We start from the raw sequence: 13,043 nt of genomic DNA, 5'->3' as shown, positions 1-13,043 counted from the left end.
AGAAGGGGGGGAGCATGGATCTGGGGATATATAGAAGGGGGTGGGGGGGCATCAATCTGAGTGTATATACGAGGGGAGAATGGGACGTATGATACAGAAAATATGGAACAACAATGTATGTTTTTCATGTTATTCTTCAGGATGATCTACAAGTGTGCAATGTGCGATACAGTGTTTACCCACAAGCCCCTGCTCTGCTCTCATCTGGACCATGCACACTTTGACCAGCAGTTGGGTAACCAGAGAGTGAGCGTCTTCAAGTGCCCGGAGTGCCCCCTGCTGTTTGCCCAGAAGCGGACCATGCTGGAGCACCTGAAGGTGAGTGTGTGTTAAACACACCGTCTCCCCTTGCCGTCCTCCGTGCTGACTATGACCGCACGTCCGCTAACTCCGGTCTCATCTTTCTGCAGACGACTCATAACAGTGTAGTGAAGGAGGACCCACCCCAGACTCCGGAACCTGTCACCCCGAAGCCAGAGCCCATGGAAGTCCCGGTGAGCCGGCCACCACATCCGGAACCGGAGGCAGTACCTGATCCCGAACCGGAAATTGAGGATTCATCGTCCTCGGAATCTCCCAGCTCCCCCGAGGTCAAGAAGAAAACCAAGACTAAAGACCTGCGCAAACCAGACGGGCCCCGCCAGAGGAGCAACTGCTGGACCTGCGGCATCTGCCACTCTTGGTTCCCCGAGAGGGACGAGTACGTGGTGCATATGAAGAGGGAACACGGCAAGGTCAGTGATGGGACCTGTAGACAGGAGTGTGCTTGGGCCGGGGGTACATTCCAGGGGAAGGGGGGCTATGTGGAGGAGAAATACAAGTGATGGATATGGGGATCTGAGAGAAAGCGTGAGGTTTAGGGGGGACAGAAAAAGACCAGAAGGTGTATAGGGGTAGTATGAGGAAAGGAGGAACCAGGGAATGGGGGGTGTACTTTGAAGGGGGGTATTGGGGTAGGCGGAAACAGAGAGTACATAGTAGAAGGAGGAAGCCGGAGGCATCTTTGGTAGTGTAATTATAGGGAGGAGAGAGATAGACAGCGGGGGGAGGGGATGGGGTTATATAGGAGCGATACATTAATGTGTAGAGTCCATTATATTGGATAGGGGGCAGGAAGGAGTGAGGGGGTATATAGTAGAGGAGAATGGATCTGGGTATATATATATAAAAGGGGAGAATGGGTGTATATAGGAGGTGATAATGGATCTGGGTGTATATAGGAGGGGAGAATGGATCTGGGTGTATATAGGAGGGGAGAACGGATCTGGGTGTATATAGGAGGGGAGAATGGATCTGGGTGTATATAGGAGGGGAGAATGGATCTGGGGGTATATAGGAGGGGAGAATGGATCTGGGTGTATATAGGAGGGGAGAATGGATCTTGGTGTATATAGGAGGGGAGAATGGATCTGGGTGTATATAGGAGGGGGGAGAATGGATCTGGATGTATATAGGAGGGGAGAATGGATCTGGGTGTATATAGGAGGGGAGAATGGAACTGGGGATGTATAGGAGGGGAGAATGGATCTTGGTGTATATAGGAGGGGAGAATGGATCTTGGTGTATATACGAGGGGAGAATGGATCTTGGTGTATATAGGAGGGGAGAATGGATCTGGGTGTATATAGGAGGGGAGAATGGATCTGGGTGTATATAGGAGGGGAGAATGGATTAGGGTGTATATAGGAGGTGAGGATGGATCAGGGTGTATATAGGAGGGGAGAATGGATCTGGGTGTATATAGGAGGGGAGAATGGATCTGGGTGTATATAGGAGGGGAGAATGGATCTGGGTGTATATAGGAGGGGAGAATGGATCTGGGTGTATATAGGAGGGGAGAATGGATTAGGGGGTATATAGGAGGTGAGGATGGATCAGGGTGTATATAGGAGGGGAGAATGGATCTGGGTGTATATAGGAGGGGAGAATGGATCTGGGTGTATATAGGAGGGGAGAATGGATCTGGGCGTATATAGGAGGGGAGAATGGATCTGGGGATATATATAGAAGGGGAGAATGGATCTGGGTGTATATAGGAGGGGAGAATGGATCTGGGTGTATATAGGAGGGGAGAATAGATCTGGGTGTATATAAGAGGGGAGAATAGATCTGGGGATATATAGGGATATATAAAAGAATTGAGAAGCCGTGACAATTAGAAGATGGAAGTATATGGAATTGATAGAAGTGAGACAATAAGATCCATTTGCCGTTTTCTTTCAGTCTGTGAAGAAATTTCCTTGCCGTCTGTGTGACCGCTCTTTTTGCTCCGCCCCCAGCCTGCGCCGACACGTCCGGGTCAATCATGAAGGGATAAAGCGGGTGTACCCCTGCCGGTCAGTATGTGCTCCCCTCCGCTCTCTGCCTGTGTTATTTGTCATACACACAGAGAACCTTCCTAAGGGAGCAGGGAACTCTGGGTAATAGCTTTGCCATGCAGAGATTGCTTATAGCGGACGTCGTTTCTGCCTCTGGAGAGGGTTATTGTCATACATTGTACAGGGAGCACTGCCCGATGTCTCTGCTCGGTGTGACACAGATATATACACATTCACCACTAGATGGCGATAGAGATGAGTGATGGTATTGGGTCTTTTACTGCACTTTGTACCCCCCTCTACTGACCCTCCGCCCCTTATTCCCCCCCAGGTACTGCACAGAGGGTAAACGGACCTTCAGCAGCCGCCTCATTCTGGAGAAACACATCCAAGTGCGTCACGGCATCAAAATCACTGACCAGACCCGGAGCCAGGAGGTGATGGTGACCCGAAATGTCAGATCTCAGGTACCTGTTATGGAATGATCAGCCTGTATAACCGTTTTACTGATCAAACAAAGCAGAGGTGCAGCAGATGTGCCGCCGTTCATAGTAACCAATCAGCTGCCGCTGTCCTCTGTCCAACTTACATTAGATACATGGCTGCTGGATTCTGATTGGTCTCTACAAGCATGACATATAGCCTGAAGCTGATGTGAGACCCCTTGCGCCAGTCATGTATTTATTATCAGTCATTAAAATATGTTCTAAGATCCTGCAGGGGATTGTCAGAGACTACAGAATTACTACAGGAGATTGGCAGAGACTGAATAGTTTTTAGGAGATGGTCAGAGACTGGAATTGCTCTAGGTCAGAGGTAGTCAACCTTGGCATCCAGCTGTGATTGAAAATACAAATCCCATCATGCATCTGCCTCTGGGAGTCATGCATGCGGCTGTCAGAGTCTTGCAATGCCTCATGGGACTTGTAGTTCGATAAGAGCTGGAGTGCTGAGCTTGCCTACCCCTGCTCTAGGAGATGGTCAGAGACTTTAGACATACTATTAGTGACTAAGTCTCCTATGGTATGTCCCCAGTCTCTGACTGTCTCTAGAGTATGCCTGCAATCCCTGACCATCTCTAGAGTATGCCTGCAATCCCTGACCATCTCTAGAGTATGCCTGCAATCCCTGACCAACTCCTGCAATATGTCTGCAGTCTCTGACCATCTCCCATAGTATGTCCCCAATTTCTGACCATCTCGTGTAGTATGCCTACAGTCTCTGACCACCTCTTGTAGTATTTCCCTGGTCTCTGACCATCCCATATAGTATGTCTGCAGTCTTTGGCCATCTCCTGTAGTATGTCTGCAGTCTCTGATTGTCTCCTATAGTATATTTGCAGTCTCTGACTGTCTGTGGAATTACTACAAGTGTGGTGGGAGACTGGCAGCATGCTACAGGAAACAGAGACTGGAGATATTTAACATAAGACTGTTAGAGATCCCTACCATTACAACCCTTTTACAAAACAGTCTTCCCACTGCTGGCTGTTGAGGGCCCTAGGGCCACACAATGAATACCAAAGGGCTGTAGGTTGGGCAGTCAAGGCTCTATGGCATTACCCAGGTTTCAGGAGGACAGAGTGTATAGGCACACTGAGGGAGGGCACACTGAGGGAGGGCACAGTCGGGGGGAAAGGCTCCTCTTGTAGGACTGATGACAGTCAGCGTCACTAGTGACCTATGTTGGGGGGGGACCCCCCGTGTGACATAAGACAATAATGCCATATGACCTCCAATGGAGTTCTTTCTCTCGCAGGCCGCCCTGAGGAAGAGGAAGCTCTCGTCTGACGAATCGGGCAGCGACGAACCTGAGAAAAGCAAACCGGCCCTCCCGAAACCCAAGCGCGGCTTCCAGTGCCGAGCGTGCGGCTACAAAACGGCCAGCCTGAGCGACTTCCGGCAACACATCCCCCAGCACTGCACGGACGAGAGCTCCCACCAGTGCCGGGAATGTGGCATGTGCTTCACGTCGCAGAGCTCGCTGAGCCGCCACCGCTTCATGACGCACAAGATGAAGGGCAAGGCGGCGGAGGAGGAGGAGCCCGAACCCCCCCAGAAGACGGAAGAGACCGCCGACGGGAAACTAACCTGCCAGGTGTGCAACAAGGTCTTCGACAGCCAGCTGAATCTGAACACCCACTTCCGCACGCACGGCATGGCCTTCATCAAACAGCGCCAGAGCGGCGCCAGCGACAACTGACGGACTCGACAGCTGCACCGCCGACGGTCCCGGTATCCGGTAACCAAACCCTACAAGTGCCTTAATATCATGACGTCAGTCCTCTCCACCAATCATGTAAAGCGTTGCCTCTCGGACCACCAGGGACTTTGGCCGGCCCTTGCCGGTTGGTACCGCCAGCAGGGCGGGCTACGGTGGCGGCACGGCTGCAGAGATAACCACTGACCCCGGCTGGTGCGCTCTTATAAATATATGTAAAATAACTTTAATATAAATGTCTATTTTTCTGCACAGAATTTCTAGAGAAGTAGCCGGCGTTCACTTCTCGAATCGCTGGGTCCTCTGTACTTTTTCCATTTTTTTTGTATCTTTTTGTTGGATAATGAGGTGTTTTGTTTAATTTATACGCTGTAGATGGGGGTGGGGTGGAGGGGTATGTTCTCCATGAGAGCCTGCAGAAAACGGTCATTGGACGTAGGCCTTTGGTGCTGGCGGCCGGGCTGGGGACAGACAGGTGACAGGGAGAGTCTGCCGGTGCCCTAGGAGAGCGGTGTCACTGGTGACCTAGTAGAGCGGTGTCACTGGTAGAACGGTGTCACTGGTGCCCTGGTAGAATGGTGTCACTGGTGCCCCATGTGAGTGATGTCACTGTTTCCCTAGTAGAGCGGTGTCACTGGTGCCCCATGAGAGCAGTGTTACTGGTGCCCTAGTAGAGCAGTGCCCTGGTAGAACATTGTCACTGGTGCCCCATGAGAGCAGTGTTACTGGTGCCCTAGTAGAGCAGTGCCCCGGTAGAGCGGTGTCACTGGTGCCCCAGTAGAGCGGTGTCACTGGTGCCCAATGAGAGCAGTGTTACCGGTGCCCTGGTAGAACATTGTCACTGGTGCCCCATGAGAGCGGTGTCACTGGTGCCCTAGTAGAGCAGTGTCACTGGTGCCCTAGTACAGGTGTAGGCAACCTTGGCTCTCCAGCTGTGCTGCAACTACAAGTCCTATAATGCTCCTGCCTCTTTGAGTCATACTTGTGGCTGTCAAAGACTTGCAATGCCTCATGGGACTTGTAGTTCAGCACAGCTGGAGAGCCGAGGTTGCCTACCCCTGCCCTAGTAGAACATTGTCACTGGTGCCCCAGTAGAACATTGTCTCTGGTGCCCCAGTAGAGCGGTGCCGCTGGTGCCCCAGTAGAACATTGTCTCTGGTGCCCCAGTAGAGCGGTGCCGCTGGTGCCCCAGTAGGGCAATGTTACTGAATACTAAGGGAAGATAATTTGAGAGCCTGCGGCTGCTGAAGGGCTGCAAGTACCATCATGCCCTGCACCTGTAGCCCCTCTTTGTCTGGAGATCCACTACAAAGAAATGCTGCTTTTCCCTCCTGAATGTTGAATTTCCCGATTCTGACTTTTATCGGTTGGCGCCCCTCATCCCTGAGCTAAGATATTTTTTTTTTTTAGTTTTCTTCTAATGGTAGATGATTCTCCTCGGGGACCACAAATCAGCGCACGTCCTGTTCTCCCAATTTTGTGACAGGCCCAGGCTGGCGATCTGGGTAATCTGGCAGTTGCCGGAAGAGTTAATGTCTGATGGTGGTGGTGGGACTGTGTGAGCTCTGCTAGATTGCTCGGTGTCAGTCAATTCTCATGTAATAAAATAGCAAAGTCCCTGCAGTGTGTAGCTGGGCTGCATTCGTCTTCATATGTCCTGCATCCTTTTCGTGTCATGCGTGCCCTGGGCCGGTCTCGTGCTATAGTTGTGCTCATAAGTTTTTAGCCCACATTGGCAGAATTTGTATGACGTGGACCTTTAACACAGTGATCAGACCAAACATCATTCCAATGAAACTATTGGGCATCACAGAACCCTTTTCTGCCATTGGGTGTGGGCCCTTTAAGGGGCTTCCAATCATGTGATCAATGTTAATGGTTGCTCACTGTGTGATTTGAGAGCTGTCGGCGGCCATCCGGTCACAGTGTTGGGGTAACCATCGAGCGTGCTCCAAGCACACCACCGCTGCACCAGCTGGTAGCACAGAATCAGGTCCACCACCATGCTGCCAGGTCTATGTGTATGGTCGCCCCTTCTTCTTCCAGGTCCTGTAAATTGTTGGTTGTCTATCATGAACTCTGTTTGAGATCTCCCCAAAGTGGCCTAGTGATATTGAGGTCAGGAGACTGTGACGGCCACTCCAGAACCTTCAAGTATTTCTTCTGCAGTGACTGAAGGGTCATCTTGACTTTATGTTTTGGACCATTGACATGTTGGAAAGTCCAAGTGCCCCAGTGTGCAGCTTCCCGACTGATAAATGATGATATGCTGCCATTGATTTTGACTACATTCCCTGTGGCCTTGTACCTCACCACCACACCCAACCTACTTAAAACAGCAGAGATCCACCGGCATGCTTCACGGTAGGGATATCCACCGGCATGCTTAACGGTAGGGATATCCACCGGCATGCTTCACGGTAGGGATATCCACCCCCATGCTTCACGGTAGGGATATCCACCCCCATGCTTCACGGTAGGGATATCCACCCCCATGCTTCACGGTAGGGATATCCACCCCCATGCTTCACGGTAGGGATAGTGTACTTAGACCTTGTTGACTCCTCTCCAAGCATAGTGTTTACGGTTGAGACCATAAAGGTGCATTTTGGTCTGATCCCGCCAAATGATTTTATTCTGGCCATTTTGAGGCTTCTCTAGGCAGTGGTTGGCGTGATGTAATAGGCTATCTTGAGGCATCGGTGCAGCAAAAGTGGCTATTTGACAACTTCTGCCAGGGATGTGTATACTTATGAGCACAACTGAAGGCTTATCCCAAGGCAGACCCTGGATCATTCAGAGGGCTCAGATCCCTGCAGTGGCCTCTGTGTGCTCGGTTGTGTAGGACAGTAGACTGCCAGTGATCTTTGCGGTTACCTATCCAGTGTGAGACTATCGAGTTTCCAAAAGTGAAGATGGATGCACTGACATTGGCTCCTCGCCTGTCTGAGAAGATGGAGGGGCTTCTGCTCTGTCTTATAGGGGGGAGTCGTTTTGTGGTTGTACATCTCTGCCTTTGTGAAATTGGAGGAGCAGCGCCCCCTTGTGTTAGTGGAAGAGATGGCTGGGAGGTGAGTTGAAGTCTCCTCTTTGTCCGTCTTAGATCCTGAAGTGATGGACAAACACATCAGTGTATGAGAGGAGGAGATAGCTCAGCGGTAGGCCCTCTGCCTTCCAAGCCTGCAGCTGTGAGATCAAATCCCAGAGCTGACATCTCCTTGTGATGCTGCATGTGTGACACTCCTCTTGTGGGTGATCAAAGGGTACCAAGAGTGCAAGTGGTCCACAGCACCAGTGTGCTCGTCTCAGGTACACCACCCTCCTAGCTTGGTTGGAGGGGCACCTACAAATGCCAGTAGGTGACATTTGTCACCTACTGGCATCAGACACCATGTGACCATCTGGCACTAGGTGGGTTACCCGGGTGTGTGGTGCCAGCCTGCATCACCCTTTTCGGTGGATGGTGACCACCAAGCACCATCAGTGATGTAACCTGTCCAGAGTCACCAGGAGTCTACTTAGGGATTCGAACTCTCAGCCCCATCATACCGGCAACCCACAGAGCAGGCTATGAGTCCTCTGAGCCATCTCCTCCTCACACAGAGCAATGTGTTCGTCCTCCTATTTCTCCAGGAAAGGTCTGGTGGAATTATAAAGTGGTAAAGGAATGATTCAAACTAACAACTCCTTGTCACCATCCGGAGCACTTTCCTCCCAGCCATCTACTCCTTGAAGAATGGCGTGGTCCTCCTATTTCTCAAGGATGAGGGCTGGTGGACTTGGACCCAGAAAGAAACGGTTCAAACTCATGTGGCCTCGCCGGTAACCAGAGCACTTACCTCCCAGCCATCTCCTCCTCCATGGCGGCCCGCCATCTACTCAGTCAGTTCTGAATCACTACAATGTAATATAAACACAGCAATAACGGGGTCTGAACCTGCGACTCCAGATCACCAGCCGTCTCCTTTACCCTGCAGATGATGGGCAAGGCCGGCGCTTAAACCTAAATCATGTCAAGCCGATGAGGTCAGAGATTGGGGCAGGAAAACCCAGAGAGCTTCTTCCTCTGTAATTCTGATCTCTTTCATCAGGAACAAAATCATTCCCAAATCCAAACCCATCATGTCTGTTATGTGACTTTATTTGGGCAATGATGTCATTTCTGCAGGAAGTCAGCTTTTCATTGGCGGCTTCATTTCTGAGGAATGGGAGGTGTGGAGGGAGGTTGTAGCTCTTCAGGATCTTCGGAGAACCATCTCTCAGCCAGGGAATTCTGTGTAGTACAGAGATGAGTTCTGATTGGAGGAGATGGGTGTCAGGACGGGTCTGTGATGTGTTGTATGCTCATATGGAGGTTCATATAACACTAATATAGAAGGAGCCGGTAGGATGTGACAGTCAATCACAATAATCACATGACCAGGAAACCCCACCAACGCTAAAGGGCCAATGGGAGCTATTGCTAAGGGGTTAACGTGAACCTTTGCTTTGCCCTTGAAGGATGAAGAAACAGGTTCCCCTTAATGATCCCTTTCCAGCTGCCTTATAGGGACAATGGGAGCCATTGCTAAGGGGTGAAAGCGAACCTGTGCTTTGCCCTTCAAGGAGGATCAGGTTCCCCTCAATGTCCCCTCTGCAGAAGCATTAAAGGCCAATGGGAGTCATTGGTAAGGGGTTAAAGAGAACCTGTGCCTTCAAGGATAATACGTAACCTTAAAGGGCCACTGGGAGCCATTAGTGAGGGGTTAAAGTGAAACTGTGCTTTGCCCTTGATGGACCAAAAAACAGGTTCCCCTCAATGCCCTCTCTCCAGCAGCCTTAAAGGGCCAATGGGAGCCATTGCTAAGGGGTGAAACGCACCTGTGCTTTGCCCTTGAAGGATGAAGAAACCTTAAAGGGCCAATGGGAGCCATTGATAAGAGGTGAAAGCGAACCTGTGCTTGGCCCTTGAAGGATGAAGAAACAGGTTCCCCTTAATGCCCCCTCTCCAGCAGCCCTAAAGGTCCAATGGAAGTCGTTGGTAAGAAGTTAAAGTGAACCTGTGCTTTGCCCTTGGAGGAGTAAGGATCAGGTTCCCCTCAATGTCCCCTCTGCAGAAGCCTTAAAGGCCAATGGGAGTAATTGGTAAGGGGTTAAAGAGAACCTGTGCCTTGCCCATGAAGGAACTGGTTCCCCTTAATGCCCCCGCCCCAGCAGAACATCTTACCTTTATTTTCCTCCCCTTCTGTATAGCCGCCAGGTGTGCAAGGACAACCCTGTGTAAGCCGGGTTCCATCGCTGAACAGAGAGGTCAGTGAGGGTAGGATAGGGAAGTATGTGTTGGGGTGAAGAGGACCCCCTTAAAGGGGCAGATCACAGGTTTGCTTTAAAGCTGGTCAACCTCCTTTAGATGCACCAACAACTCTGTAGTGTGGTGGGCCTGCCGGACCGGAAACCAATAGATTGGTCAGGTAGGCCTACACCTTAGAGTTCTTGGTAGACCTAAAGCAGATTGTAACGTGTTTACACCAAGTACAGAAGTACTCCATGTTTTCCATGTGTAGAGGCTCCAGTCAGGTCCAGACCGATAATTCGTAGGCTGTTGGGGACTCCCAGATGCCCCCTAAGATGGTTCACATTTTTCTATCATCTTCTCTTACCGTATCCCATCGGCAGACAGTAAAACTGTCCTGTGCAGAACTCGAGAGGCTTTTCTGGTCACGCCCTCGAGGAGCAGAGTTAGAGAGATTGCGACTTCAGTATTTATGATCATGAAATGGTTGGCCTGTTGGTGTTGCACACACAGACTGTCAAAGGCCTAAATATGTAGCTAGACCGTATGGTAACACTGCTGCCGGCTGTAAAGAGAAGCTGTCAGAAGAGCTGTTACCTGCCTCAGTGGGGGCGCCACCCAGAACTGGAAGATATCATTGGTCAACTTTGAAAATGGGTGCTAGTCCCAGGGCAGAGGGCTCTGAATCACCCCACACATTGAGCGCCCATCCCAGGAACTAGTGGCACCTCTGGATTTAAGCAGTGGATGTCAGTGACAGGTTGCCCTCGTTCACAGCTAGGCTTATTGCATTAGCGCGTCTGTCACGCGTTTTTTTTTACCGCGATCCGCGGTAAAAAAGTCACGCGACCGCCGCACGTTTCCGAAGGCTACTTGGCTGTATCCCAATAGAAACGCGCAAACAAAACGGCCCAAAAGTAGTACCTGGACCTTTTCAGGCGTGGGCCGTTTTGTAGCGCGTTAGGGACGGGCGGAAATACGCCAAGGTGGGAACGAGACCATTGACTACAATGCAATTTATATTTTTGACCGTTTAGTAGAGCGTTCGTCGAGCGTAGAACGCGCTACGAAACTGTCAGGTGTGAACGAGGGCTTAAGCTTAGTTTCTCCATTTTTTGTATAGACAACAGTATATCATGTGTACACTGCTCCCCCTTCTCCAGGTACAGGTGTCATTTGTACATTGTCATTGGCTGTAATAAATACTCTAGAGCCTGTGTCATGGAAGAAGATGGGTCATGGTGTTGTTACATTCTATAGGGTTCAGATTTAAGGTGGATCATGGCACATTTAAGGTGGATTGGTGCAGATTTAAGGTGGATCCGGGCAGATTTAAAGTGGATAAGGGCAGATTTAAGGTGGATCCGGGCACATTTAAGGTGGATCAGGGCTGCCTCTTCACTAATTGGCCCAAACTGATCAATAAAAGACAAACCCTTCCCTCATCTCTAGAATCAATATGACTGCACAGGCGGAGCAGTGCATGATGGGTAGATGTAGACTAACTCTAGACGTGCTCCTGCCTTTTACTAGCAGTTCCTCAATCATGTGTCCCCACTCGGCCTGCCAAGAGGCGACGCCAGTTTGTGAATACACGGTGTGCGTTTTCTCTCGGTCATCTTTGCGGTTTCCGATTGTAAATGTGGTTTGAAATTCTGATTTTACTACATAGAATTTTTGTTCATTTTTTTATATGAAGCTCAACCAATCACCCGTGTACAGAAAATAAAATGTCTGCTTAACACAAACCTTGTGTCCTGTGATGTCACTGCGCCCCCCCAGCGACAAGGTTCACTGTATGGAACCCAGTGATGATGTCACAAGATCACATGATCATTTACCCCTCCAGTCATTGCTAAACCATCACGGAGGAATGTTTGTGTAAGAGAAGTGATCACCTTTTTAATGTTTTTAGTTACAGGTGGAATATAATCAGATTAATATTTCGGCTTCTGTGTATTCGCACTTTAATAGATGCGTGCCGGCAGCCATATTGGCTCATTACATATGCAGAATTTGGGCTTTACTGCTGCTCCCACAGGTCAGTAGACTTTCTTTCTTCATTCAGTAATTCACATTCTTGCAGCAGCTGTTCAGCAAGGATGCCGACTCCTCTGTCTGCCTTACAGAAGGTGCAGCTGCAGATCTCTCAGACGGGAATGTAAAAGTTTGGCACTGTGGCAGTGCTCTGAGGACCAGGAAATGCCACACCGGATCCTTCTAAACCTTGGATGGCCTTTATATCTCCAGGAAGATCCACAAAGCTCATTTTGACGTTTGAAACCAATACCATCCGTGAGGTCAGTGCAATGGCCTATAATGGTGTCTACAGCAGGACACCACCCCACATTCCTCCCCCCGCCCCCCCCCAAATGCAATAATTCCTCAGAGACGGTGGATTCCACGGAGGGTGGTCACTTTATTGTTCTATAAATAGATGCAGCGTTCACCCCCGGCACAAAGTATAAAAACAGTAAAAATAAAAGCAGTGATAAAATCTCGACTCGAGTCATGTTCAGTATGTACAGTGCGGGAAGGCGTTGGATGTGCTTTGTTCCCTGAGTGGAGAGCCGGTATCGTAGACATCTGCGGGGCGATGCACTATTCTTGTACCCAGCGGAGGTTCTCCGGCCACATTCGGGGTCTTTGGTCCATGGCAGTTCTGGGGTGTCAGATCTTCTCCACGTAGTTCCCGGGGAACAGGCCCTCCCGTCCACGAAGCCGGCCCTGCCACCATCCCGAGGTGTCTGCAAGAGAAGAGACAGTTAGGAATGGGGACGTCAGATATCTGGTCCCTCAAGGTTCCCTGAGGTGGAAGGCATGCCTAAGCTGACAGGGAGACCTCAGTTATTTCAAAGACCAAACTTTAGAGGCCTGCTTTGTCCTCCAATAATAAAATACTATGAAAGACACCTTAAAAAAAAAAGATACTGTTCCGGCTGCACCAGACTTCTAGATCTGCTCCACGTGGTGGAACAATGTAACAGTTGGGAACTGAAGGCAGTGATTCTCTGTAGCATCGGTCTCAGAAGATGGTCGGCCATGTTCAGTTGGGGGAAGTGCTGTCGTGTTTGCTTTAAGTACAAGTAATGATGAGACCATACCGCCACTGCTAAGAATGAACATGAATGAACATTCGCCACCCACATGTACACAGCGCTAGCGATGTTTCCATGCAACTGTAGTAAACACCTAAACTAAACTAAGTAGCTTTCCGCACCTCCTCCACCCCC

The 13,043-nt window shown here is 50.1% G+C and overlaps 2 protein-coding genes across 2 annotated transcripts in view; one reads left to right on the top strand and one right to left on the bottom strand.

The window, feature by feature from the left end:
* The window catches only part of ZNF687 (zinc finger protein 687), a 12,973-nt gene extending 7,985 nt beyond the window's left edge, over positions 1-4,988 (top strand). Inside the window, exons 5-9 of the mRNA XM_018566407.1 lie at positions 141-318; positions 411-734; positions 2,224-2,336; positions 2,650-2,791; positions 4,077-4,988. Of these exons, the coding sequence (XP_018421909.1) occupies positions 141-318; positions 411-734; positions 2,224-2,336; positions 2,650-2,791; positions 4,077-4,520 (1,201 nt within the window). The 3' untranslated portion in view covers positions 4,521-4,988. The remainder of the gene's footprint in view (positions 1-140; positions 319-410; positions 735-2,223; positions 2,337-2,649; positions 2,792-4,076) is intronic.
* A 7,457-nt stretch (positions 4,989-12,445) lies between these two features.
* LOC108795205 (unconventional myosin-Ie-like) overlaps positions 12,446-13,043 on the bottom strand; it is a 20,996-nt gene continuing 20,398 nt past the window's right edge. Inside the window, exon 28 of the mRNA XM_018566408.1 lies at positions 12,446-12,557. Coding sequence (XP_018421910.1) covers positions 12,481-12,557 — 77 coding nt within the window. The 3' untranslated portion in view covers positions 12,446-12,480. The remainder of the gene's footprint in view (positions 12,558-13,043) is intronic.

This window comes from Nanorana parkeri, unplaced genomic scaffold, assembly GCF_000935625.1.
Source record: "Nanorana parkeri isolate BGI_ZX_2015 unplaced genomic scaffold, ASM93562v1 scaffold947, whole genome shotgun sequence".
Lineage (NCBI taxonomy): Eukaryota > Metazoa > Chordata > Amphibia > Anura > Dicroglossidae > Nanorana > Nanorana parkeri.
Note: the sequence above shows the minus strand (reverse complement) of the source record. Positions and strands in the feature narration are given on the sequence as shown.